Below are 23,915 nucleotides of genomic sequence, written 5' to 3'. Positions count from 1 at the left end.
GTTTGCTGAATTAGCTGCTTTCAGATTTAATAAAGCTGAAACTAATTTGTATGAACTCCATTACTCTGTACCTCTTTTACGAAGCAATATTCAGTCAAATGCCCTGAACATATACGACACGAAACCTGGGCGGCCTCAGACATTAAAAATAAATCTGTTCCCTTCATGATCCTGCAAACTCTGGAACAATCTCCCTAACGCTGTTCGGGAAGCAGACACACTCTGTCAGTTTAAATCTAGATTAAAGACACGTCTTTTTTAACCTAGCCTACACACAACACTCTAATACACTTCTATTGTTCAAATCCATTAAAGGATCGTTAGGCTGCATTCATTAGATTAGCTGGAGCTGGGAACACTCCTCATAAAACACAATGTACTCGTGACATTGTAAAAAGAATGGCATCTTTGCTAATATTAGTCTGTTTCTTTCTCATTCTGTTTCTCAGCTTGTATCCAGATCAGATGGTGGATCAGCACCCAGAGATGATGCTCATCTGAGACCAGAACGCGCTCACACACAAAGTCGGTTGCACAATTTAGCTGCAATTAAAATTGAACTGGAAATGAAATGCTGGGAGTCCAGCCAGAGGAGAAGTGGCCCTTAACTGAGCCTGTTTTTTGTTTCTTCATTCTGTATGGATGGGCTTTTAGTTCCTCTGACTTGCTTAGTTGGGGACACTTCATTTCTAGAGATTATCGTCAGTTGGATTACAGAGACCGTTTCTGCATTTAATAACAAATTGTTCAATCTTGTCATTATAAGATCCCTATCATTGTACTCTTTTATTTGATACTGTTCAGTGCTTTGATAAAATTGTTAAATGCGTTATATAAATAAAAGTGATTGATTGATTGAGAACAGGTCCATTTCCACTTGATTTCAAACATCCATAAGGTGAAATGAACTGTTTCACTAATAAGAAACATGTCAGGCATTTTAAAGTATTACTATTTTATTATGTATCTCCTAAGAGGCTCAATCTGGTAGCTGAGCCAGTCTCTTACAAGAAATGAGAAGTGTTTTTCCCTAACATCTCTTCTCTCACTCATCTACCCACAGCACATATACAGTACATATACTGTGTGTGTGTGTGTGTGTGTGTGTGTGTGTGTGTGTGTGTGTGTGTGTGTGTGTGTGTGTCTAGGATGATCATCAAGATCTAGGAGAGCAGTATTTGAGCCCAAAGAAAACTGCGCTCTGCTGTCTGTCTCTCTCTCTCTCTCTCTCTCTCTCTCTCTCTCCGGACAGATAAGCAAACACTACAACTGCACAAGAGCCACAAGTTACAAGCAATATCAGACAGTGAAAGTTTACAGGTCAGATGTGTGAGAGATGTGTGACAGATCTCCGTGAGATGAAGCCACTATTCCCCTCCCACTTAAACATGAGCTCGATCTCCTCAAGACAGAGACTCCTGGCATCTTATAGTCTGCTGTAGAGAGAATCCAGCTCCTGACACACGGGCTGTTAAAGGAATAATGCTGATTCAGCATAAATTACTACAGATTCAGAGATAGGCAGTTATTTCCAAATTATTTCCAGTTGTTTAAGCAGAAATGTGTTCGTTACAGTCAGGCACTTGAAGCTGAAGTGAATACATTTTTGTTAAAATCATTACGTATCAAGTGCAAAAATGTGCTTTATTCACGATGAAGCACAGCTATGAGCACTTCACCCAAAACACCAGAAGAGTAGAGCAGAAACAGTTGTGAGATAATGAATGAATCACAAGAGAAAGGATGAAAACAATAGACAGAATGTGAATGAGTCTGAGCAAAATAACCTGCCTGACAGAAAAGACAGAAAAACTAGACAGTTATCAAGATCAAATGAGTTCTGTGTCATTTTATTTTATTTTACCTTTTCAGTTTTTAATTATTATAATACACACATCTCCAGTAATAAAACTAAAACCAAGAATAATAATGTGCCAATCAGATGAAATCAATATCAACAAAATTAATGTAGTCATTTTTTGCACTAAAGAAGTGTCACAGAAGTGCACAAAATCAGCATTTACTCTTCAACTCAGAAGTGACATGAAAGTATTTAAACTCATAATCACAAGGTTTTCAGATTTTTGTTAAATTATTCTGATTGATATTAGATTCATTAAAAATTCGACTAAAACGTCCAGTAGGTGGCGGCAAGTCACCGTTTAAACGATTCGTTCAACAGTCGATCAAGAAAATCTCCTAAAATGTAAGTCGCGTATTGTTTATTGTTTTCCAAAATCAATGTCACTGTATGAACGTATTCATTTCATTTCATTTCATTTCATTTCACTTGGACTTTCCAGTTTACCAGTTTAAATGATCCGATCTCAAAAACCTAACTTGTGCCACAAAGCAGGGTTTTTAGCGGTTTAATGCGCTTCATGCATGTTTGCTTATTGCTTTACCTCGTCAAAAACGAAGCGATATACAATTAGATAATTAATATAAAGTATATTAGATATGAATGCTATCGTGATTTATTCGCATTTTTTAAATTCGCATTCTTGTCAGCAGAATGACGTGACGTGATTTCTATGGCAATTAGAATGTTGTAGAAAGACCCGAAAAAACGTCATCAGTTTGTTGGTTGAAGTTTCGAGTATCTTGATAAGTCACAAACGGTTTTATCGTGAGACAGCTACTTTTTGGCTAAAAAGCTAGTGATGGAGTGCTGTGTACTTCTAAAATACACCACCAACACGGCCGTGTCCCATCTTCATCAGCTTGATGAGACGCCTGTTGGTCCCGGTGTGAATGATGATGGGAGAAAAGTGAAAAGGCAGAGAGGAGCTTCTGGAGGTGGCCTTTTGGGAGAGCTGAGAATGATGGACAGAAAAAGGAGGCAAAGATAGAGAAGGAAAGGAAGAATGGCCGGAAATGGCCCTCTTCGCTTTCATCTCCACAGATCTGGAAAATATGACCTGGTCGAGGCTGAGAAGAAGTTCAAGTGTGAGGCGGGAACATATCAGAGACGTGATAATGGTACAATCATATAAATGTGCTCTGATTATACAAGTGGAAATGAAAATGAATCGATTCCTCAGTGACTGAAACCTCTAGTATCTGCTGTCATCATTACATCAAGTATTTAGAACTGTAGAGATCAGAAATTTAGAAAGGCTGAGAAAAGTTGAATTTAGAAATCAAGTCCAAATTGGCCCTAAATACAGAAAAGCTGAAATTTGAAGATGCAGCATCTTATATTAATACAATTGATTTTGAATTGATTCATATTATAGCTCCAGCTTCAGAAGGCCCTCCCTCCTGCTGCTGAAGAACAGCCAGAGCAGGACGTCCTGGGCAAGGGTAAGAATAATAAATCAATGAGAGTTAGAAAATGTTATTTTGGAATGATACATTTTGTAAAAAAGGATCTAAAACCGCATTTCACACTAACTACAACTGTTCACCTTTTAATAGGCCACATCATGAGAAATTATAAAATCGGTCCCAAGCTGGGTTCAGGCGGATTTGGTTTGGTGTGTGAAGGAACCCGCAATGAGGATGAACTCAAGGTTTTATTACATTTTTTTGGCTTCAACAAACTTTTTATTCTTATAGTTTATTTCTTCAGGATTCATGAACATCATGACCTCTTTGCTCATGCTAACTGTTAACCCTTTGTTTTGTTGATCAGGTGGCTGTGAAATTTTCAGTGAAGGCACCAAACATGCCAAACATCTCAGTGGTGAGTAGTCTGCACTCTCTGTCATTACTTCTCAGTCGCTGTTTTCAATTCATAGCATCTTATATTTATGTTAATCACTGCCAATGATTGGTCAACTGTCTTGAAGTCTTTATTTGGGAAACCACCTTCATCGAACAGTCATGCTTTCTCTTTTAGCCTGGTCATCCCAATCGCCTGCCGTTGGAGATCGGCTTGACACTCATGGCCAATAAGGGCCCCAGCGCTCCTCAAATAATTCAACTGCTGGACTGGGAAGAGGAGACGGACCACTACATTATGGTTATGGAGCGGCCCTCACCTTGCATGGATCTGCTTAGTTTCATGGAGCTCCACGGAGGAATCCTCGACGAGCGCGCGCGCGCGATACGTCATGCGCGCAGGTCATTTGTGCCGCTAAGGCTTGCTTTGAGAAGGGTGTCTTCCATCGGGACATTAAACCGGAGAACCTGCTGGTGAACCCGGACACCATGGAGGTCAAATTGATTGACTTTGGTTGCGGGGCCCTTATGAAAAAATCGGCCTTCAAAGACTTCTGTGGTACGTTACACAAACCATTACTCACAAAAGAAAAAAACATGTAACGTGTAGTCGGCATGCTGTGGAAGTGTATGAACATCAGACAACATCTCTTTCTTCCAGGCACAGAACAGTACTTTCCTCCAGAGTACAAGTTCAAGGGCACATACCATGCCAAGCCCATGACAGTGTGGTCTTTGGGGATTGTGCTGTTTGAAATGGTGTGCGGGGATTTTCCCACAGCGGGCGACCTGTACTTGATCGCCGCCAACATCTGGACCAGGCCAGGCCTGTCACAAGGTGAGATCTTCATCAAACACAAAAAAGAGCAGGTGTGAAGTATAAGCTAATAATGAGACATCTCTTTGTTTTTGCACAGAATGCTGCGATCTGATTTGTGATTGCCTGCAGCCGAAGCCAAAGAAGAGACTTGCTCTAAAGAAGATCCATCTCCATGACTGGTTTGAAGTATGTTAAACATTACATTAAGTACATTAAAATTGTGTTTTTGTTTCAGGTCATGGATTGAGACAAGATGTCACGTCCACTCTTCTGTTCTCAGTCTGCGCTTCATCTGCTGGACCGACACGAGTGACCTTTCCTTCCCTCCATTCAGGCCTCAATATAGAGCCGAGCCACCCCGTCCTTGACTTCAAGCAGCAATATTTGCGTCTGGCTGTATTGCTCAATAATTTGTGTATTGATCTTTACTGAATAGTTGTTTGTAAATCATTATTATATTCATATACTTGTCTCATAAAGAAAACTGTATAAAAAACCTATAAAAAAATGTATAAATGATAAGAAATTTGTAAGACATTTATTTTACAATAAATCTGTAAGCAAATAAATAATAAGTGTCTGTTCATAATTATATTGCATTGTTTATATTGCAAATTAATTTCAGTCCCTTCTGAAACTGTTACGGCCACACAGCTTCCTGTCATGATCACAGACCAAACATCTACTGTTATCTGACATCTCTCACACTTTAAAATGAATAGAATTAAAGATATTTATCAGAGATATTTAAAAACTATACATTTGTTCACCTTTAGATGAACACTTGTGATGTTAAGTTTTGTCACCGGTCACGTGGTAATAAAGATTGAAAAAAATTCAAAACAAAGGTATTATAATCAAACACAACAACTAAAAGTCGGAATACTTTTATTTGAGGTTTCATACAAGTACTTTATGATTAATTTATAATAAATTATAGCTAGGTATAATTAATAATAAATATTTAGATTATATTTTAGAATTAACTGTAGCAGAATTAACGTTACAGTTATTTCATCTGTTTGTCCACCGAGCAGACAATATAATTCTTTATCAATTCTAAGAAAGCTTATTTTCCTGGCCAAGGAAGAATAGCTTTCCTACTCTGCAGTACTAGCAGTAATTTAGCATGTAGGAAGGGTCAACATTCAGTGACTTCAAATTGTGAGCAGACAATTAACTGTGAATATAAGGGATTTAATCAACAAGCTATAGATAACATACAACATATTAACAAAGCACACACACACACACACACACACACACATATATATATATATATATATATATATATATATATATATATATATATATATATATATATATAGATACAGCAAAGTAAGGAAGAAAGAGAGAGAGAGAGAAGGAGAAGAATGCTAGTATTTCACATCAATTAACTACAACCTAGTGAGAATCATCAAAGAATCAAAATTCACCTTAAAAGGGGCTCAAACTTAAAACACGCATCCAACTAGTTATAAAAGTTACTTGCATTAGTTTTTGTTGCTGCAAAAGAATCCTGATGACAAGAAGTTCTTGATGATTTCTCTAGGTGTGAGCTGGGGGAACCTCTGGTTCCTCTTGAAGGTAAGAAAGTCCACAGCGAGATGACAAAGTTATTTGAAGGTAACTACCAGAAGGTTGGACTCAAGAGTTGAGTCTGTAGAGAATCCGTCTCAAAGAAAGGAAGGAATAGTTGGTGTTAGGGACTTTTGATAGTTCCCTGACACACCCACTGCTTGATTGGAATTGCCAATCAGAGGCATGGATTTTGAGCGAGAGAAAAGTTTCTTTGTTTGCTTTTATGGCCCATTGGCATCTTTATTGCTGGTCTGGAGAGTTGGAGCAACTTTACTCCAAAACACAGTAAAATGGTATGATGCACTTCATGATTCTATGCGGTAAATCATCATTTGAGGCATGACAAGAGGATCGTTTTGATACCATGAGGTATAAGTGTTCATAATAATGGCTTAAAATAAAGAAAATGTCCCTATGTGTGCGTGATTCGTATTGCAATGGCGTGGCCAGACCACATCTCTAGTGAATCCATAGGTGAATGGCACGGGGGTTTGTTACTCCTCGTTGGAATGGGTTCGGGGCTTTGATGTAGGGACTAGAGAGCAAATCTGTTTAGCATCTCTGTGATAATGGGGGAACCACGGGCAATTTAACACCTGCAAAGATGTAGACATGAGGTCCAGGTGTGTAATTTATCAGCAAATGTTAAAAGGTGAAAAGGGTCCTTTAAGACAACGACCAAATAAGCATCTTGATCTAGCCAGACGCTACAACATCTTTTTACCAAGGGCATGATAAGAATAAACCCCAGTCTAACCACTTAAAGACACATGATGAGATGTAAGACGAACAGAAGTAAATGTATACTCAGGGCTACCAATGAGAGACTGAGGCTTAGTGGTCACAGTGGTTATATATCAACCAGCCTCTCTATGAGACTGGCCGACTCAAAATTAGTCTATTTATCATCTGCAATGCACACAGGAAATTAGACATTTTATAAAAAGAAATGAGCTTTTGAATATAAAAATATTATACACACTTTTGGTCGTTGAATTACTGAGGCTGAAAACCTATACCTCAAAAGACCAAGAGATGATCTTTAAGGTATTATCCATTCTCCTCATGTTTGATGGATGTTTAAATGTTCTCATCAATCAAGAATATGATATATCATTGGGTGAACTTGATGAATTTAGATCAACTGCATGTGAATGAACTTTAACATATTTTTAAGTTCAGTGCAATTCATTTAGGATATGTATGGGGTTAAACTAATCCTTTCAAGTGACAACCAAGAGGACAATCTTATTCATGTAGATTGCAAAGTGCTGGTTTGTCTAAGAACAATGAATGCTGTGTCTATGAGAGATGCTGCAGAACAGTAAGGCAAAACAAAATTGCACGTGACGCAGAAAGAAGGGAGGAAAGCATCCGTGTGGGAACGCAATAAAGAAACAGAGTTGTAGAGAGGACAAGGACATGAGGATCTCCCAGAGGAGAGTGTGTCAAAAATCTAACGTTACCTTACACATTTGGCTGCTGTTAATTACATTTCTACTAATATACAATCTACCTAATATGACACTACAATTACTTCTAAAAGTGTGTTCTTTCAAGTCTCACAGTGACTTGCTCAGATTATATAATATGACTTGATAGAAAAAATAGATTGAGTTACCACATAAAGCACATGAATGTAACACTAGACTAATGGTTCTCATCTGGTTCTGTTTCAAAATTAAGTGACAAAAACAGGGAAAAGACAAAGATGCCACAAAGCATGTTTATGCATGTTAAATGTTTATTACAAAAGTGTAAAAGAAAGTTTACACGTATGAATATTTACAGTAGTCAAACATTTCAGGTATGATTTTTACGATAGATCACTCCAGAAAAGTTTCAGAAAAGTCCTCAGTCCATAGAATAAACGTAAACGTTGGGGGAAAAAAGGAACGATGAATCCAATGAACACAAGAGTCTCCTTGCGTTTTTTAGTGCAAAAGGTTTATATAGTGCAACAGTTGGTGTGACGATCAGTATTGAAGTAGCTTGGTGGGAAATGCCACTAGGAACAGATGAAATCCTCTTGGAATAATGGATAAAAACCTTCAACAACAAATCGGCCGCATCGGATCTCACAGGGTTTATGATCACAAATTATCTGCTTCAACATCATTTGATCATACGTGATCTGTCAAGCACGTGCGCTCCTCTGCAAACATGCGTCTCCTATTAGTGACGTCATGCACAGCGTGCATGTCACACGACGATCATTTTGCTTCGTTAATAGTTCTTGTAATTATCCTAAAATGTACAGCATCACAGCATAACTATTTTAATACCGTTTCAGTTTTTTTTTTTTATTGAAAATAAATGATTATCAATGATAAATGTCTTCTATTTATTGTCATTATTTGTAGTCAGCTCACTTCTGACCTGGGTTTCAGTGAAGTCTTCTGGTAATCGGGCAGGAAACCACCGAGCAGATTTGTGCCATTAGTAAGTTGAGCTCAAGAAACATTGCTTAATATAATAGTTTATTAACTATTATTAACTTTTTTTTTCTTTTTTTTTTTTTATTAATACTGATTCATGATCAGAACAAATCTGTAAACCAACAATTGAGAACCACTGCTCCAAAGCATTTATATGAAAAATGTAAAATGTGTGGGTTCCTGTGGGTGCTTGGATTCCTGAAGTCTACCAACTGGCCCTCGTTTCGTGTGGGATCTAGATCATTTTTAGAGGAATTGAAATTGAAGGTGAAAGGTTAGAAATCTGCCGTTAAGTTTCATATTAGTCACAATAAAAGACACTCACCTGGGAATGCTGGACTACCTGGAGGGCCTGGCATTCCTGTCTGACCAACAGACCCATCAAGACCTGGTGCGCCCGCTCCCCCCAATGGACTACTGCTATGGACAATGTTATGTGGGACCAAAATACCTGGATGTCCCTTAGGACCAGGAAGACCTGAAAGCACAATAACCTCTCAACATCATCATCCAAGACAGCAGTCCTGCGGGAAACAGAAATAGTTCTATAAGATTATCTACTGATCTAGTAAAGATCTAATTATCAACTAATTCAATTAAGTTCTTGCTGTAATGTGTGCCATTACAGAGAATTTAGAACGTGTCAAAAGCTTCTCATTTAATATTCAAAAATGCTCTGCCTCTCTCTTGTGATGTTGATTGGTTGATGAGAGAATCACATCTTTTAAACTATCAAGACTAGGATTTTCATTCCTTGAGGTTCACTTTGGGTCGATGTCGATGAAACAACCTTGTGATTTACAGAAAAAGCATTGTAAGATTGTGCATTACTTACAGTTTGCTGAATTAGCTGCTTTCAGATTTAATAAAGCTGAAACTAATTTGTATGAACTCTCCATTACTCTGTACCTCTTTTACGAAGCAATATTCAGTCAAATGCCCTGAACATATACGACACGAACCTGGGCGGCCTCAGACATTAAAAATAAATCTGTTCCCTTCATGATCCTGCAAACTCTGGAACAATCTCCCTAACGCTGTTCGGGAAGCAGACACACTCTGTCAGTTTAAATCTAGATTAAAGACACGTCTTTTTAACCTAGCCTACACACAACACTCTAATACACTTCTATTGTTCAAATCCATTAAAGGATCGTTAGGCTGCATTCATTAGATTAGCTGGAGCTGGGAACACTCCTCATAAAACACAATGTACTCGTGACATTGTAAAAAGAATGGCATCTTTGCTAATATTAGTCTGTTTCTTTCTCATTCTGTTTCTCAGCTTGTATCCAGATCAGATGGTGGATCAGCACCCAGAGATGATGCTCATCTGAGACCAGAACGCGCTCACACACAAAGTCGGTTGCACAATTTAGCTGCAATTAAAATTGAACTGGAAATGAAATGCTGGGAGTCCAGCCAGAGGAGAAGTGGCCCTTAACTGAGCCTGTTTTTTGTTTCTTCATTCTGTATGGATGGGCTTTTAGTTCCTCTGACTTGCTTAGTTGGGGACACTTCATTTCTAGAGATTATCGTCAGTTGGATTACAGAGACCGTTTCTGCATTTAATAACAAATTGTTCAATCTTGTCATTATAAGATCCCTATCATTGTACTCTTTTATTTGATACTGTTCAGTGCTTTGATAAAATTGTTAAATGCGTTATATAAATAAAAGTGATTGATTGATTGAGAACAGGTCCATTTCCACTTGATTTCAAACATCCATAAGGTGAAATGAACTGTTTCACTAATAAGAAACATGTCAGGCATTTTAAAGTATTACTATTTTATTATGTATCTCCTAAGAGGCTCAATCTGGTAGCTGAGCCAGTCTCTTACAAGAAATGAGAAGTGTTTTTCCCTAACATCTCTTCTCTCACTCATCTACCCACAGCACATATACAGTACATATACTGTGTGTGTGTGTGTGTGTGTGTGTGTGTGTGTGTGTGTGTGTGTGTGTGTGTGTGATGACATCAAGGGATCTAGGAGAGCAGTATTTGAGCCCAAAGAAAACTGCGCTCTGCTGTCTGTCTCTCTCTCTCTCTCTCTCTCTCTCTCTCTCCGGACAGATAAGCAAACACTACAACTGCACAAGAGCCACAAGTTACAAGCAATATCAGACAGTGAAAGTTTACAGGTCAGATGTGTGAGAGATGTGTGACAGATCTCCGTGAGATGAAGCCACTATTCCTCCCACTTAAACATGAGCTCGATCTCCTCAAGACAGAGACTCCTGGCATCTTATAGTCTGCTGTAGAGAGAATCCAGCTCCTGACACACGGGGCTGTTAAAGGAATAATGCTGATTCAGCATAAATTACTACAGATTCAGAGATAGGCAGTTATTTCCAAATTATTTCCAGTTGTTTAAGCAGAAATGTGTTCGTTACAGTCAGGCACTTGAAGCTGAAGTGAATACATTTTTGTTAAAATCATTACGTATCAAGTGCAAAAATGTGCTTTATTCACGATGAAGCACAGCTATGAGCACTTCACCCAAAACACCAGAAGAGTAGAGCAGAAACAGTTGTGAGATAATGAATGAATCACAAGAGAAAGGATGAAAACAATAGACAGAATGTGAATGAGTCTGAGCAAAATAACCTGCCTGACAGAAAAGACAGAAAAACTAGACAGTTATCAAGATCAAATGAGTTCTGTGTCATTTTATTTTATTTTACCTTTTCAGTTTTTAATTATTATAATACACACATCTCCAGTAATAAAACAAAACCAAGAATAATAATGTGCCAATCAGATGATGAAATCAATATCAACAAAATTAATGTAGTCATTTTTTGCACTAAAGAAGTGTCACAGAAGTGCACAAAATCAGCATTTACTCTTCAACTCAGAAGTGACATGAAAGTATTTAAACTCATAATCACAAGGTTTTCAGATTTTTGTTAAATTATTCTGATTGATATTAGATTCATTAAAAATTCGACTAAAACGTCCAGTAGGTGGCGGCAAGTCACCGTTTAAACGATTCGTTCAACAGTCGATCAAGAAAATCTCCTAAAATGTAAGTCGCGTATTGTTTATTGTTTTCCAAAATCAATGTCACTGTATGAACGTATTCATTTCATTTCATTTCATTTCATTTCATTTCATTTCACTTGGACTTTCCAGTTTACCAGTTTAAATGATCCGATCTCAAAAACCTAACTTGTGCCACAAAGCAGGGTTTTTAGCGGTTTAATGCGCTTCATGCATGTTTGCTTATTGCTTTACCTCGTCAAAAACGAAGCGATATACAATTAGATAATTAATATAAAGTATATTAGATATGAATGCTATCGTGATTTATTCGCATTTTTTAAATTCGCATTCTTGTCAGCAGAATGACGTGACGTGATTTCTATGGCAATTAGAATGTTGTAGAAAGACCCGAAAAAACGTCATCAGTTTGTTGGTTGAAGTTTCGGAGTATCTTGATAAGTCACAAACGGTTTTATCGTGAGACAGCTACTTTTTTGGCTAAAAAAAGCTAGTGATGGAGTGCTGTGTACTTCTAAAATACACCACCAACACGGCCGTGTCCCATCTTCATCAGCTTGATGAGACGCCTGTTGGTCCCGGTGTGAATGATGATGGGAGAAAAGTGAAAAGGCAGAGAGGAGCTTCTGGAGGTGGCCTTTTGGGAGAGCTGAGAATGATGGACAGAAAAAGGAGGCAAAGATAGAGAAGGAAAGGAAGAATGGCCGAAATGGCCCGCTCTTAGCTTTCATCTCCACAGATCTGGAAAATATGACCTGGTCGAGGCTGAGAAGAAGTTCAAGTGTGAGGCGGGAACATATCAGAGACGTGATAATGGTACAATCATATAAATGTGCTCTGATTATACAAGTGGAAATGAAAATGAATCGATTCCTCAGTGACTGAAACCTCTAGTATCTGCTGTCATCATTACATCAAGTATTTAGAACTGTAGAGATCAGAAATTTAGAAAGGTTGAGAAAAGTTGAATTTAGAAATCAAGTCCAAATTGGCCCTAAATACAGAAAAGCTGAAATTTGAAGATGCAGCATCTTATATTAATACAATTGATTTTGAATTGATTCATATTATAGCTCCAGCTTCAGAAGGCCCTCCTGCTGCTGAAGAACAGCCAGAGCAGGACGTCCTGGGCAAGGGTAAGAATAATAAATCAATGAGAGTTAGAAAATGTTATTTTGGAATGATACATTTTGTAAAAAAGGATCTAAAACCGCATTTCACACTAACTACAACTGTTCACCTTTTAATAGGCCACATCATGAGAAATTATAAATCGGTCCCAAGCTGGGTTCAGGCGGATTTGGTTTGGTGTGTGAAGGAACCCGCAATGAGGATGAACTCAAGGTTTTATTACATTTTTTTGGCTTCAACAAACTTTTTATTCTTATAGTTTATTTCTTCAGGATTCATGAACATCATGACCTCTTTGCTCATGCTAACTGTTAACCCTTTGTTTTGTTGATCAGGTGGCTGTGAAATTTTCAGTGAAGGCACCAAACATGCCAAACATCTCAGTGGTGAGTAGTCTGCACTCTCTGTCATTACTTCTCAGTCGCTGTTTTCAATTCATAGCATCTTATATTTATGTTAATCACTGCCAATGATTGGTCAACTGTCTTGAAGTCTTTATTTGGGAAACCACCTTCATCGAACAGTCATGCTTTCTCTTTTAGCCTGGTCATCCCAATCGCCTGCCGTTGGAGATCGGCTTGACACTCATGGCCAATAAGGGCCCCAGCGCTCCTCAAATAATTCAACTGCTGGACTGGGAAGAGGAGACGGACCACTACATTATGGTTATGGAGCGCCCTCACCTTGCATGGATCTGCTTAGTTTCATGGAGCTCCACGGAGGAATCTCGACGAGCGCACGCGCGCGATACGTCATGCGGCAGGTCATTTGTGCCGCTAAGGCTTGCTTTGAGAAGGGTGTCTTCCATCGGGACATTAAACCGAGAACCTGCTGGTGAACCCGGACACCATGGAGGTCAAATTGATTGACTTTGGTTGCGGGGCCCTTATGAAAAATCGGCCTTCAAAGACTTCTGTGGTACGTTACACAAACCATTACTCACAAAAGAAAAAACATGTAACGTGTAGTCGGCATGCTGTGGAAGTGTATGAACATCAGACAACATCTCTTTCTTCCAGGCACAGAACAGTACTTTCCTCCAGAGTACAAGTTCAAGGGCACATACCATGCCAAGCCCATGACAGTGTGGTCTTTGGGGATTGTGCTGTTTGAAATGGTGTGCGGGGATTTTCCCACACGGGGCGACCTGTACTTGATCGCCGCCAACATCTGGACCAGGCCAGGCCTGTCACAAGGTGAGATCTTCATCAAACACAAAAAAGAGCAGGTGTGAAGTATAAGCTAATAATGAGACATCTCTTTGTTTTTGCACAGAATGCTGCGATCTGATTTGTGATTGCCTGCAGCCAAGCCAAAGAAGAGACTTGCTCTAAAGAAGATCCATCTCCATGACTGGTTTGAAGTATGTTAAACATTACATTAAGTACATTAAAATTGTGTTTTTGTTTCAGGTCATGGATTGAGACAAGATGTCACGTCCACTCTTCTGTTCTCAGTCTGCGCTTCATCTGCTGGACCGACACGAGTGACCTTTCCTTCCCTCCATTCAGGCCTCAATATAGAGCCGAGCCACCCCGTCCTTGACTTCAAGCAGCAATATTTGCGTCTGGCTGTATTGCTCAATAATTTGTGTATTGATCTTTACTGAATAGTTGTTTGTAAATCATTATTATATTCATATACTTGTCTCATAAATTAAAGTATTAAAAAACTGGTAAGAAAACTGTATAAAAAAACCTATAAGAAATGTATAAGAAATTTGTAAGACATTTATTTTACAATAAATCTGTAAGCAAATAAATAATAAGTGTCTGTTCATAATTATATTGCATTGTTTATATTGCAAATTAATTTCAGTCCCTTCTGAAACTGTTACAGCCACACAGCTTCCTGTCATGATCACAGACCAAACATCTACTGTTATCTGACATCTCTCACACTTTAAAATGAATAGAATTAAAATGTCAGAGATATTGAAAAAGGATACATTTTACACTGTTTGTTTTTTCACCTTTAGATGAACATTTGGCATGTTTTCTCAGACTGTCCTTTTGCTTGTGTGTACCTGGTTTTATGATGGGACAATGTATTCACAAGATATATAATTAATTAGGGATTATTGTCAGTTTGACACTATGTACATACTTATTGATAACCACGTGGTTTTAAAAAGGCTGAATGATTCTCATCAGCTGATTCCTAGTTGCAACCAGTAATGTATGGCATGGCTGTGATTGGATTAGAAGCCAGGTTTTGACTCATTCCAGACACATTGTCAAGTCTGTAAGTGCTGAGGATATTCAGTGACTGTTTCTGCACGTTACATTAATACACCAGTAAATGAAAACTTTTTTTCTGTCGGAGTTTCAAAAAAACCTCCATCAGTTTCTCCGATTCCATACAACTTAACCAAAATTGAGTGCCAGTGCTTATCTGGTTTAACTTATTTCACCAGTCATGTTGTAATAAAGGTTCAAAAAATTAGCCTAACAACAGTAACAGTAATCAAAGACAACAATTAAAAGTTGGATTACTTTTATTTGAGAGGTTTCATACAAGTACTCACTGGGAGCATTCAGATCAAACATTCACACACTATATGAAATACTGGAAAATGTCATCCTCTCAAGTTTAATGCTCATTTATTAACATTTATCGGGTTCTGAAATTATACACCTTTTTTAGTCTCAGCAGTAAAACACTTGTGACTACCAATCTTCACAAATGTACATCATTTAATTTTAGAAAATAACTAAAAGCAAAATAAATAGGGAAATGTTATGAAATCTTTCCCTATTGTTGTATTAATGTACATCTTTCTACCAAGGGCATGATAAGAATAAACCCCAGTCTAACCACCTTAAAGACACATGATGAGATGTAAGACGAACAGAAGTAAATGTATACTCAGGGCTACCAATGAGAGACTGAGGCTTAGTGGTCACAGTGGTTATATATCAACCAGCCTCTCTATGAGACTGGCCGACTCAAAATTAGTCTATTTATCATCTGCAATGCACACAGGAAATTAGACATTTTATAAAAAAGAAATGAGCTTTTGAATATAAAAATATTATACACACTTTTGGTCGTTGAATTACTGAGGCTGAAAACCTATACCTCAAAAGACCAAGAGATGATCTTTAAGGTATTATCCATTCTCCTCATGTTTGATGGATGTTTAAATGTTCTCATCAATCAAGAATATGATATATCATTGGGTGAACTTGATGAATTTAGATCAACTGCATGTGAATGAACTTTAACATATTTTTAAGTTCAGTGCAATTCATTTAGGATATGTATGGGGTTAAACTAATCCTTTCAAGTGACAACCAAGAGGACAATCTTATTCATGTAGATTGCAAAGTGCTGGTTTGTCTAAGAACAATGAATGCTTTATATGAATGTGAGGAAAGCACCAAAACAGGCTTGAGAGGCCAGAACATATACATGAAATGCAGTAATGTCATCGCTGCTTGGATTCTTTTGTAAAATCAAGGTTTATTATTCTGTGCCATCCACTGGGAGTCTGGGATGCACTCTCTGAGGTAGCCGTGAATATGACCAACAACTTAAAGAAAAAGTTTTAACATAAAAATAAAACGTATTATTTTCAACATAGCACCACTGTTGATAAACAGATAAAGAGTAAAATCTCTTTCTCCAATTCTTTTCATTCCAACCCCGATATTTACCATGGGCTCACCTTAGCCCTTCATATTATCTCTGTTGAGTACCAAGGGCATGAAATCGATTCAGTCAGTTCATGTTTGTTTACCTTATCTTCCTCTACTCGTCTCAGCCACTCTTCTTCCAAAAGTTTTGTTAAAAAGTCTCCTGCAGAGCATCTATCGGCTACAAGATCTTCATGCAGACTTGACAGCGACTGATGCGTGACCGGTACTCATCTCCCTTCAGCGTCTCCTGGGAAGGACCCTGGACGAACTGTTCGTTCTGCTCTACCGTGGTCAACCAGAAACTGTACTTGTTGGCAAAGTAGTGGCAGGTGCCTCGGCCTCCGTTGCACTCAATGAAGGGGGTGGCACGGAAATCCTCCAGACAAGAACCGGGAGAAACCAATGACTGACCACCTCCTTCTGCACCAGCGGCTGTGTGCTGGAGAACAAACAGAAACGCTAGTGAGGAGAACTTCCAAATATATCCAAAAAAACTTTTAAAAACAAAGTATACTTTTATACATATTAAATAATTTGTGTGAATATATTACATCTTGTAATAAAGGATTACTCCACCCCAAAATGAACATTTTGTCATTAATCATTTACCTGTGTCATTCCAAACCTGTAAAAGCTTTGTTTGTGTTCGTAACACAATTTAAGATATTTTAGATGAAAACCGGGAGTAGCCCTTTAACATGACATTATGATAAAATACATATGAACGGTGGGTATTATTTTACACATGAGTGAACATGCTCTACACCGTGAGCTCAGTTGATGTGCATCTGCAATTATAGTATGTGCATTAAGGTAGAAGTCAGTTGTACCATAAGGAAGGAGTAACCAATCCACAGACTTCTCCAGCCCTGAGGGCAGGTCGGTATGCTGAGGTCTTGGCTATGGATAGCGATAGCTTGAGAAGGAGCTTCACACACTGAGCAGCGGCTAATGTACTGAGATATCTGCTGATCTGCCACGGGCATCATGGGAATGGGTGCTGTGGTGGACAGCCAATAGGATTTGTCATTACGACTAGCATAGTGGCAGATCTCATCGACTGTGCAGTACAGGAAGGGGATGGTGCTGAAATGCGTCAAACAGGAGCCGGGCAATCCTGTGAGGAAGAGAAGATTTGAATTCAGTTATCTTGAGGCAAGTCAGCTTACTAGTAGATACGTGCAAACTTGTCACAATAAACTGATCCACGACTATATACATATGCCAAAACAGATATCTCCAAATGGTATGAAAATTGATTTATAATAACAACACTAGTGTCTCACCCAGGTCCTGGTTGTGTGCTTTCTCCTGTCCCTCCACATAAAGCAAACTGTAGCCTTCCCACAGCCTGGCCATGCCTTGAGGACACATGGGCACCTGGTTGGACTGACTGTGCTTCACCAAAGTATAACCGATACCAATACTGCGTGCCGGTGGACCAGGAAGACCTTGCACTCCTGTTGGGCCACGGGCTCCTGTAGAAGATTTGAAAGAGGAAGAACTTGAAAGGTGTTTACAGTAGGGACAAGAGGAAACGGATGAAAGATGTTACCTGGAAAACCGCAATGAAATCTGGTGTTACCTTACACATTTGAAAATAGGCTGCTGTTAATTACATTTCTACTAACAAATATACAATCTACCTAATATGACACTACAATTACTTCTAAAAGTGTATTCTTTCAAGTCACAGTGACTTACTCATATTATATAATATGACTTGATAGAAAATAATAGATTGAGTTACCACATAAAGCACATGAATGTAACACTAGACTAATGGTTCTCATCTGGTTCTGTTTCAGAATCCAAATTTTACACTCAAAATTAAGTGACAAAAACAGGGTAAAAGACAAAGACAAAAATGCCACAAAGCAGGACCACTGATGTTTATCAAAAGTGTAAAAAAAAAAGTTTACACAAATATTTACAGTAGTCAAACATTTCAGGTCTCAAGTCTCTAATGCTCACCCAGGCTACATTTATTTGATCAAAACACAATTTTACAAAAATATATATTTTTAATATTTAAAATATTTATTTTCTATTTTAATATATTTAGGTTTTTTTTCTTTTTCCTGTAATATTAAAGCTGCATTTCCAAAAGCCATTACTCCAGTCCTCAGCATCATATGGTTAGAAATCATATTAATTACCATAAATCCGGTCTGTGGCTTTCTGCCTGATTACCATAAGAGGTCGCTTCTTCCATCATATCAACTTTTACAAAACACAGACTGTTAACTGAATGCAGGTGAAACCAATCTGTGCAATGGAGTATGGAAAATGAAGCCGAGGATTGTGTGCAACAGTCTGTGTGGTGTGAAAGTCAATATGACAGAAAGAATGACCTCTTGTGGTAATCGGGCAGAAAACCACGGACCAGATTTGTGACATTAATATGTTAAGTTCAAGAAACATTGCTCATTATTATGCTGTTGCTATAAACAGCTGTTGCTTAATATTTTTTGTGAAAACCATGATGCATTTTTTTCTAATGAATAGAAATTTTAATTTAAACTACTACAGATTCATGATCAGAACATATCTGTGAATCATATATAAAATGTAAAGAACACTCTTTGTACCTTGGGTTCCTGTGGGTCCTTGGATTCCTGAAGGTCCGGGGTCACCAAAAGCTCCAGGAGATCCTGCTGCTCCAACAGGACCAAGTCTACCCACTGGCCCTCTGAGTCCTTTGGGACCTAGAAAATTTTCAGAGGAATTGAAATTGGAGGAGAAAGGTTAGAAAAGTTTCATATTTCTTGCTACTTTCTTTATTTTTCACAAAGACAATAAAAGACACTCACCTGGGAATCCTGGACTACCTGGAAGGCCTGGTATTCCTGTCTGACCAACAGACCCATCAAGACCTGATGTGCCCAGTTCCCCCAATGGACTAATGCCGGTTTTGTTATGTGGGACCAAAATACCTGGACGTCCCTTAGGACCAGGAAAACCTGAAAGGGCAATAACCAAGAAGCTGATGTTTCAAGAATGGTCATGATTTATTTATTAGCTGACTATTTAAAGTGCCTACTGACGGGACAATGTTATTTTTAATCTATTTGCCTATTTAAAAATGCCCATCCAATATGCTTGTTTTTTCACTTTTGATATAATGTGGTTCTCATAGTTTGTGTAATGACAGTAACTAGTGCGGTAGTGAATAAGTGAAATAGACACACTGTATGTCTGTTCTCTTTGAACAATTCAACTACATAATTTGAAAAACCTATCTGGGGTGAATTTCCATAAACTCACAGCATGATGCCAGGATATTACATAATTAAAGTTAGTTCTTGCTACTTTTTTAAAAGCTTAGTCCCTTTAACATCTCCCTTTTTGATATTGGATCAGTATTAGGATATAACTGTATCGCAAATGTTTATGTGGTGTGGACAAAGGGGTCAGTCTGTCTTGATCGGGTGGACAGCTAATGCAATCAGTTTATGGTAGGTTTTTGAGTTATTGTTTTGGTCTTTTTTGGAACTTTTTCGTCAGATATTTTGGTTAACTTCCACATCAAAATATTATTTGATAAACATGTCCGTATATAAAGATGTACAATCAATCACAATTTAAATAAAATCTCACAAAGTAAGCTGAGGTTCACCTCTTTGAATATTAGAGGGATTATCAGAATGGTTAAGATTAAACAAGTTATGACAAGGATTAAACAACTGGAATCTTCAATAGTATTTTTACAGGAGACTCCTCTACTCAAAGAGAAGTTAGTGAAGGTACAAAGAAGATGGCCAAGGTTAAGTCTTTAGTTCAGGTTATTCTTCTCATTCCAGAGGGGTTATGTTGATCCACAAATCTGGACCCTTCTTAAAAAATAATAGTACTACAGAAAAGGCTGGTAAATATTTGATAGTACAGGGAACTTAACGGGGTTAGACAATGAAACTGAAACACATGGTTTTAGACCATAATAATTCCTTATTATGATGTATGGCCTCTTTTTGTGGCCAATACAGCATCAGTTAATCTTGGGAATGACAGATACAAGTCCTGCACAGTGGCCAGTGGGATTTTGAGCCATTCTTCTTGCAGAATAGTGGCCAGGTCACTACGTTATGCAGATGGAGGAAAACGTTATTTAGATCTGGTGACTGTGCAGGCCATGGGAGATGTTCGACTTCACTTTCATGTCCATCAAACTAGAGACCTGCAATCCCGCGGGAGTACCGCGGGTCTCGCGGGACCCGACGCAACCCAGTGCGGCGCGGGACGAAATTTGATATGTGAACGCAGGTGCGGGCGGTAAGGCCCTGGTGTGTGCGGGTTGCGGGAGAATAAAATTATTTGCGGGACTCCCTCAAAATGGAAATATCTTAAAATTAAATTGTTAAAAAGAAATAAAATATTATTTATCTGCTGCACAAAAGCAACAAGAACAACTAAAAATAACGTAAATTCTCACGTGGTTCTTGCGAGGAACAAAGACCATAGACCCACACCGAGGCAAAATGTCTGAAGAGCATGACACAGGTGGAGCGCTTAGTGCTACAGATATTAGTTCATTATTAAAGAAAGGAACATACAGAACTACAAAGCCAAACAAAGGGAAATCCAATATTTGGAAATGTTTTTCTATAGTATGTGACGGTATGGAAAGCACCTTCCCTTTGCGAGCTGCGACAAATGCAGCAAAATACTCGCATACAGCAGCCCCAAGTCTGGAACTTCAGGTCTGAAGCGTCATGTGTGCACAGTTTTAATGTTTACTTGAATGAACTTGAACTTGAATATTGCGGGCGGGAGCGGGAAAAAAAAATCTATATTGTTGCGGGAGCGGGACTGAACCTTGCGGGAGCGGGACTGAAAAATCTGTCCCGCGCAGGTCTCTACATCAAACCACTCTGTCACCAGTCTTGCTGTGGGTATTGGTGATTATTTTCTTGATATGCCACCTTCAGAATACAATGTTTGAACCATTGGGTGCACATGGTCCTCCAGAATGGTTCGATAATCCTTGGCCTATCTAGCACAAGTATTGGGTCTAGGGAATGACATGATATTGCAGCCCAAACCATCACTGAATCCGACGTTTGGGTTTGAAATAGCAGCCTGGCCATGTATATTGATCCTGTGGATCTCCCGATGGACAGTTTTGGTGTAAACAAGAGAGTTGAGGTGCACATTTAATTCTGTAGTGAGTTGCACAGCTGTGGTTTTATGTTTTTTTGGATACAATCTGGATAAGCACCCAGACATCCCTGTCAGACAGCGTCCTCTTACGTCCACAGTTACTCCTGTTGGATGTGGTTCGTCCTTCTTGGTGGTATGCTGACATTACCCTGGATTAAGTCCTTAAATATCTTGGAAACCTTCCAGTGATTTCCTGCCTCTTTCCTATCTGAGAAAATGTTTATTTCAGCAAAGCTAAACGGATTTGGGATTTAAATTGTGGATGAATGAGGGTATGATCCGACTGAAATATATTAATGTCATTTGATAATCTTGTAGCTAATTTAGTATACCTCAGGAACACTTTTTAAGTATTTGCAATTCAGAAGTTTTATTTTTACACGTTTAAAGAATTAAAGAACACAACTACCCCCAGTGTCGATCTTGAAAAGATTCAGATTGCTGCATTAAGGGGGCAGATTGCCTAATTATATAACATACTATAAGAGGAAAACATAAAGAAAGCTCTGAAAATAAAAGACAAGCATGGATCCGAGATATACATACGGATATTATATCAGATGACTGCAATACAATTTGCTTAAAAGCACAAACACAAACTTTGAACTCCCAGTTGAGGCTGTTACAATGTAATTGGGTAACTTAACCCCATTGATCACCTAACTCTAATGAGTGTGAAGATTTTTGGGTTGGGATAACTCAATATGTTTCTCAATTTACTTCCTCCCTAATTCCTCTATGTCCTTTATTGCATGTATTGAGTATGTATGAAGACGATAGCTCCTTGTCACTTAAAGAAAGAAAGTTGGTGGATTTGTGTCTATTATAAGCAAGACGTTCTATTGCCCTGTGTTGAAAAAATACCAATTGCCCTTCCATTGGACTATTGGACTATGGCTGAAAAATTAAATCATGTTTGTCACTTGAAATAATAACTGGCAGGTGTTTTTAGACTTTGTTAAAAATGTAAATATTGGAGATGTTTTAAATGTGTGAAGTTGTGATAATGTAAGAATTGTGTGGGGTAGGTTGTGGATTTTTTTGGAAAACTCAATAAAGATATGTTGTACAAAAAAAAAATGCCTACTGACCCTGTAATCCTTTGGGTCCATTCCAGCCATAGTTTCCTGGCTCTCCAACACGCCCTGGTGGTCCACGTACACCATTTAAGCCAGGATCACCTCTTTGTCCTTGTAAATCCGGACAGCATAAAATGTAATAAAATTCAAATTAATAAACTATGGGGCCAGAGATAAAGAGATGGAAACAATAAAACAGTACAAAAAATACCCTTAAGACCAGGACTGCCTTGTAATCCAGGCACTCCAAAACCACCGGGCTCTCCACGTGGTCCTGGTATTCCTGGTCGTCCAGGAAGTCCGGTATCTCCTCTGTCTCCTTGGACTGTTCCAGGGCCTGGTGGACCAGGAGGGCCAGGAGGGCCAAAGGGACCTACAAATGATCCAGTTCAATTATGGGCAACTGCAAAACGTTACATAACAGAGCTAAGAAGAAAAATACTTGCTAGCCTTCTAGATCAAACATCTTTTTATTTTAGATAAAAAAGATTAGTTCAATCTTAGACAGGCAATAAAAGTAATAATAACAGTGTCGATAAAAATGTCCTGTACCTTCTCGTCCATCTAATCCCGGAAGTCCAGGATCTCCGGGAGGACCTGGGATATTAGAAGGACTAGGTGGTCCAGGGAGGCCTGGATTACCAGGGAAGCCCCTGAAACCAGAGGCACCTGAAAACCATAGATTACATAATCATTGAACACACACGCAAATTGAAAGACAATGTAATCTGGTATGGAGGCAATGGTGGTGGGGGGGTTAATTGATATTTTCCCCTTATTAGAGTTTCACATATAGCCATACACATGAATTTCCTCACCAGGTTCTCCTCTGGATCCTTTTTCTCCAGGGCGCCCAAGTGCTCCAGGCTGTGATGAGCCTCTCTCTCCCTTCTGGCCATTCACACCAGGAGCTCCAGTCCGACCACCTTCAGTCACACCTGAAATGAGCAATGCCTAGTTTGTTCATGTTTGTCAAGTATAATGTAGAACCTTATAATCAGAGGTTCATCTGATAATGCACCTGGAACTCCAGACAACCCCTTGGATCCTGGAAGACCATTGAGTCCACCCAAACCAGGTGATCCTGGAAAACCTAAAGTAAGATTTGAAACAGGGTATTTCAGAAATGCCAACACACTGGGTTCTATTAGTTAGCAAAAAGACCACAGCTGAAAAAAATATTTTTAGCAATAGCTACTAAAACGGTTCTTGTTTAACCTTTCTCTCCTGGTGAACCTGGAACTCCAGGACGGCCTAAATCTCCATCACGACCCTTCCGTCCTGGATAACCAGGGAGACCCCTAATGCCTGGGAGGCCTGGTGAGCCTATAAACAAATACAACAATAAAAATAAAATTACAGTTGATGTAAAAGCTAAAATAATTCCAACAG

The 23,915-nt window shown here is 38.6% G+C and overlaps 1 protein-coding gene, 1 long non-coding RNA gene and 1 pseudogene across 6 annotated transcripts in view; 2 read left to right on the top strand and 1 right to left on the bottom strand.

Moving 5' to 3' along the window:
* The first annotated feature begins 3,426 nt into the window (after positions 1-3,426).
* LOC122349659 lies at positions 3,427-4,833 on the top strand (annotated as a pseudogene).
* A 7,961-nt stretch (positions 4,834-12,794) lies between these two features.
* Positions 12,795-13,299, top strand: LOC122348684. Its single transcript, XR_006251356.1, has 3 exons — positions 12,795-12,856; positions 12,979-13,029; positions 13,186-13,299. It is a non-coding gene; the product is annotated as an uncharacterized LOC122348684 (long non-coding RNA).
* Positions 13,300-15,122: 1,823 nt separating this feature from the next.
* The window catches only part of col4a6 (collagen, type IV, alpha 6), a 68,958-nt gene continuing 60,165 nt past the window's right edge, over positions 15,123-23,915 (bottom strand). For all 5 annotated transcript variants that reach the window (XM_043244411.1, XM_043244413.1, XM_043244414.1 and 2 more), the window contains 11 exons: positions 23,742-23,849; positions 23,545-23,616; positions 23,342-23,461; positions 23,076-23,192; positions 22,735-22,896; positions 22,536-22,634; positions 19,098-19,247; positions 18,876-18,992; positions 17,571-17,762; positions 17,115-17,401; positions 15,123-16,723 (listed from right to left, as the gene is read on the bottom strand). In XM_043244411.1, coding sequence (XP_043100346.1) covers positions 16,463-16,723; positions 17,115-17,401; positions 17,571-17,762; positions 18,876-18,992; positions 19,098-19,247; positions 22,536-22,634; positions 22,735-22,896; positions 23,076-23,192; positions 23,342-23,461; positions 23,545-23,616; positions 23,742-23,849 — 1,685 coding nt within the window. In that variant the 3' untranslated portion in view covers positions 15,123-16,462. The remainder of the gene's footprint in view (positions 16,724-17,114; positions 17,402-17,570; positions 17,763-18,875; positions 18,993-19,097; positions 19,248-22,535; positions 22,635-22,734; positions 22,897-23,075; positions 23,193-23,341; positions 23,462-23,544; positions 23,617-23,741; positions 23,850-23,915) is intronic.

This window comes from Puntigrus tetrazona, chromosome 7 (genome assembly GCF_018831695.1).
Source record: "Puntigrus tetrazona isolate hp1 chromosome 7, ASM1883169v1, whole genome shotgun sequence".
Classification (NCBI taxonomy): Eukaryota; Metazoa; Chordata; class Actinopteri; order Cypriniformes; family Cyprinidae; genus Puntigrus; species Puntigrus tetrazona.
This window is presented reverse-complemented; position numbering and strand designations above follow the sequence as displayed.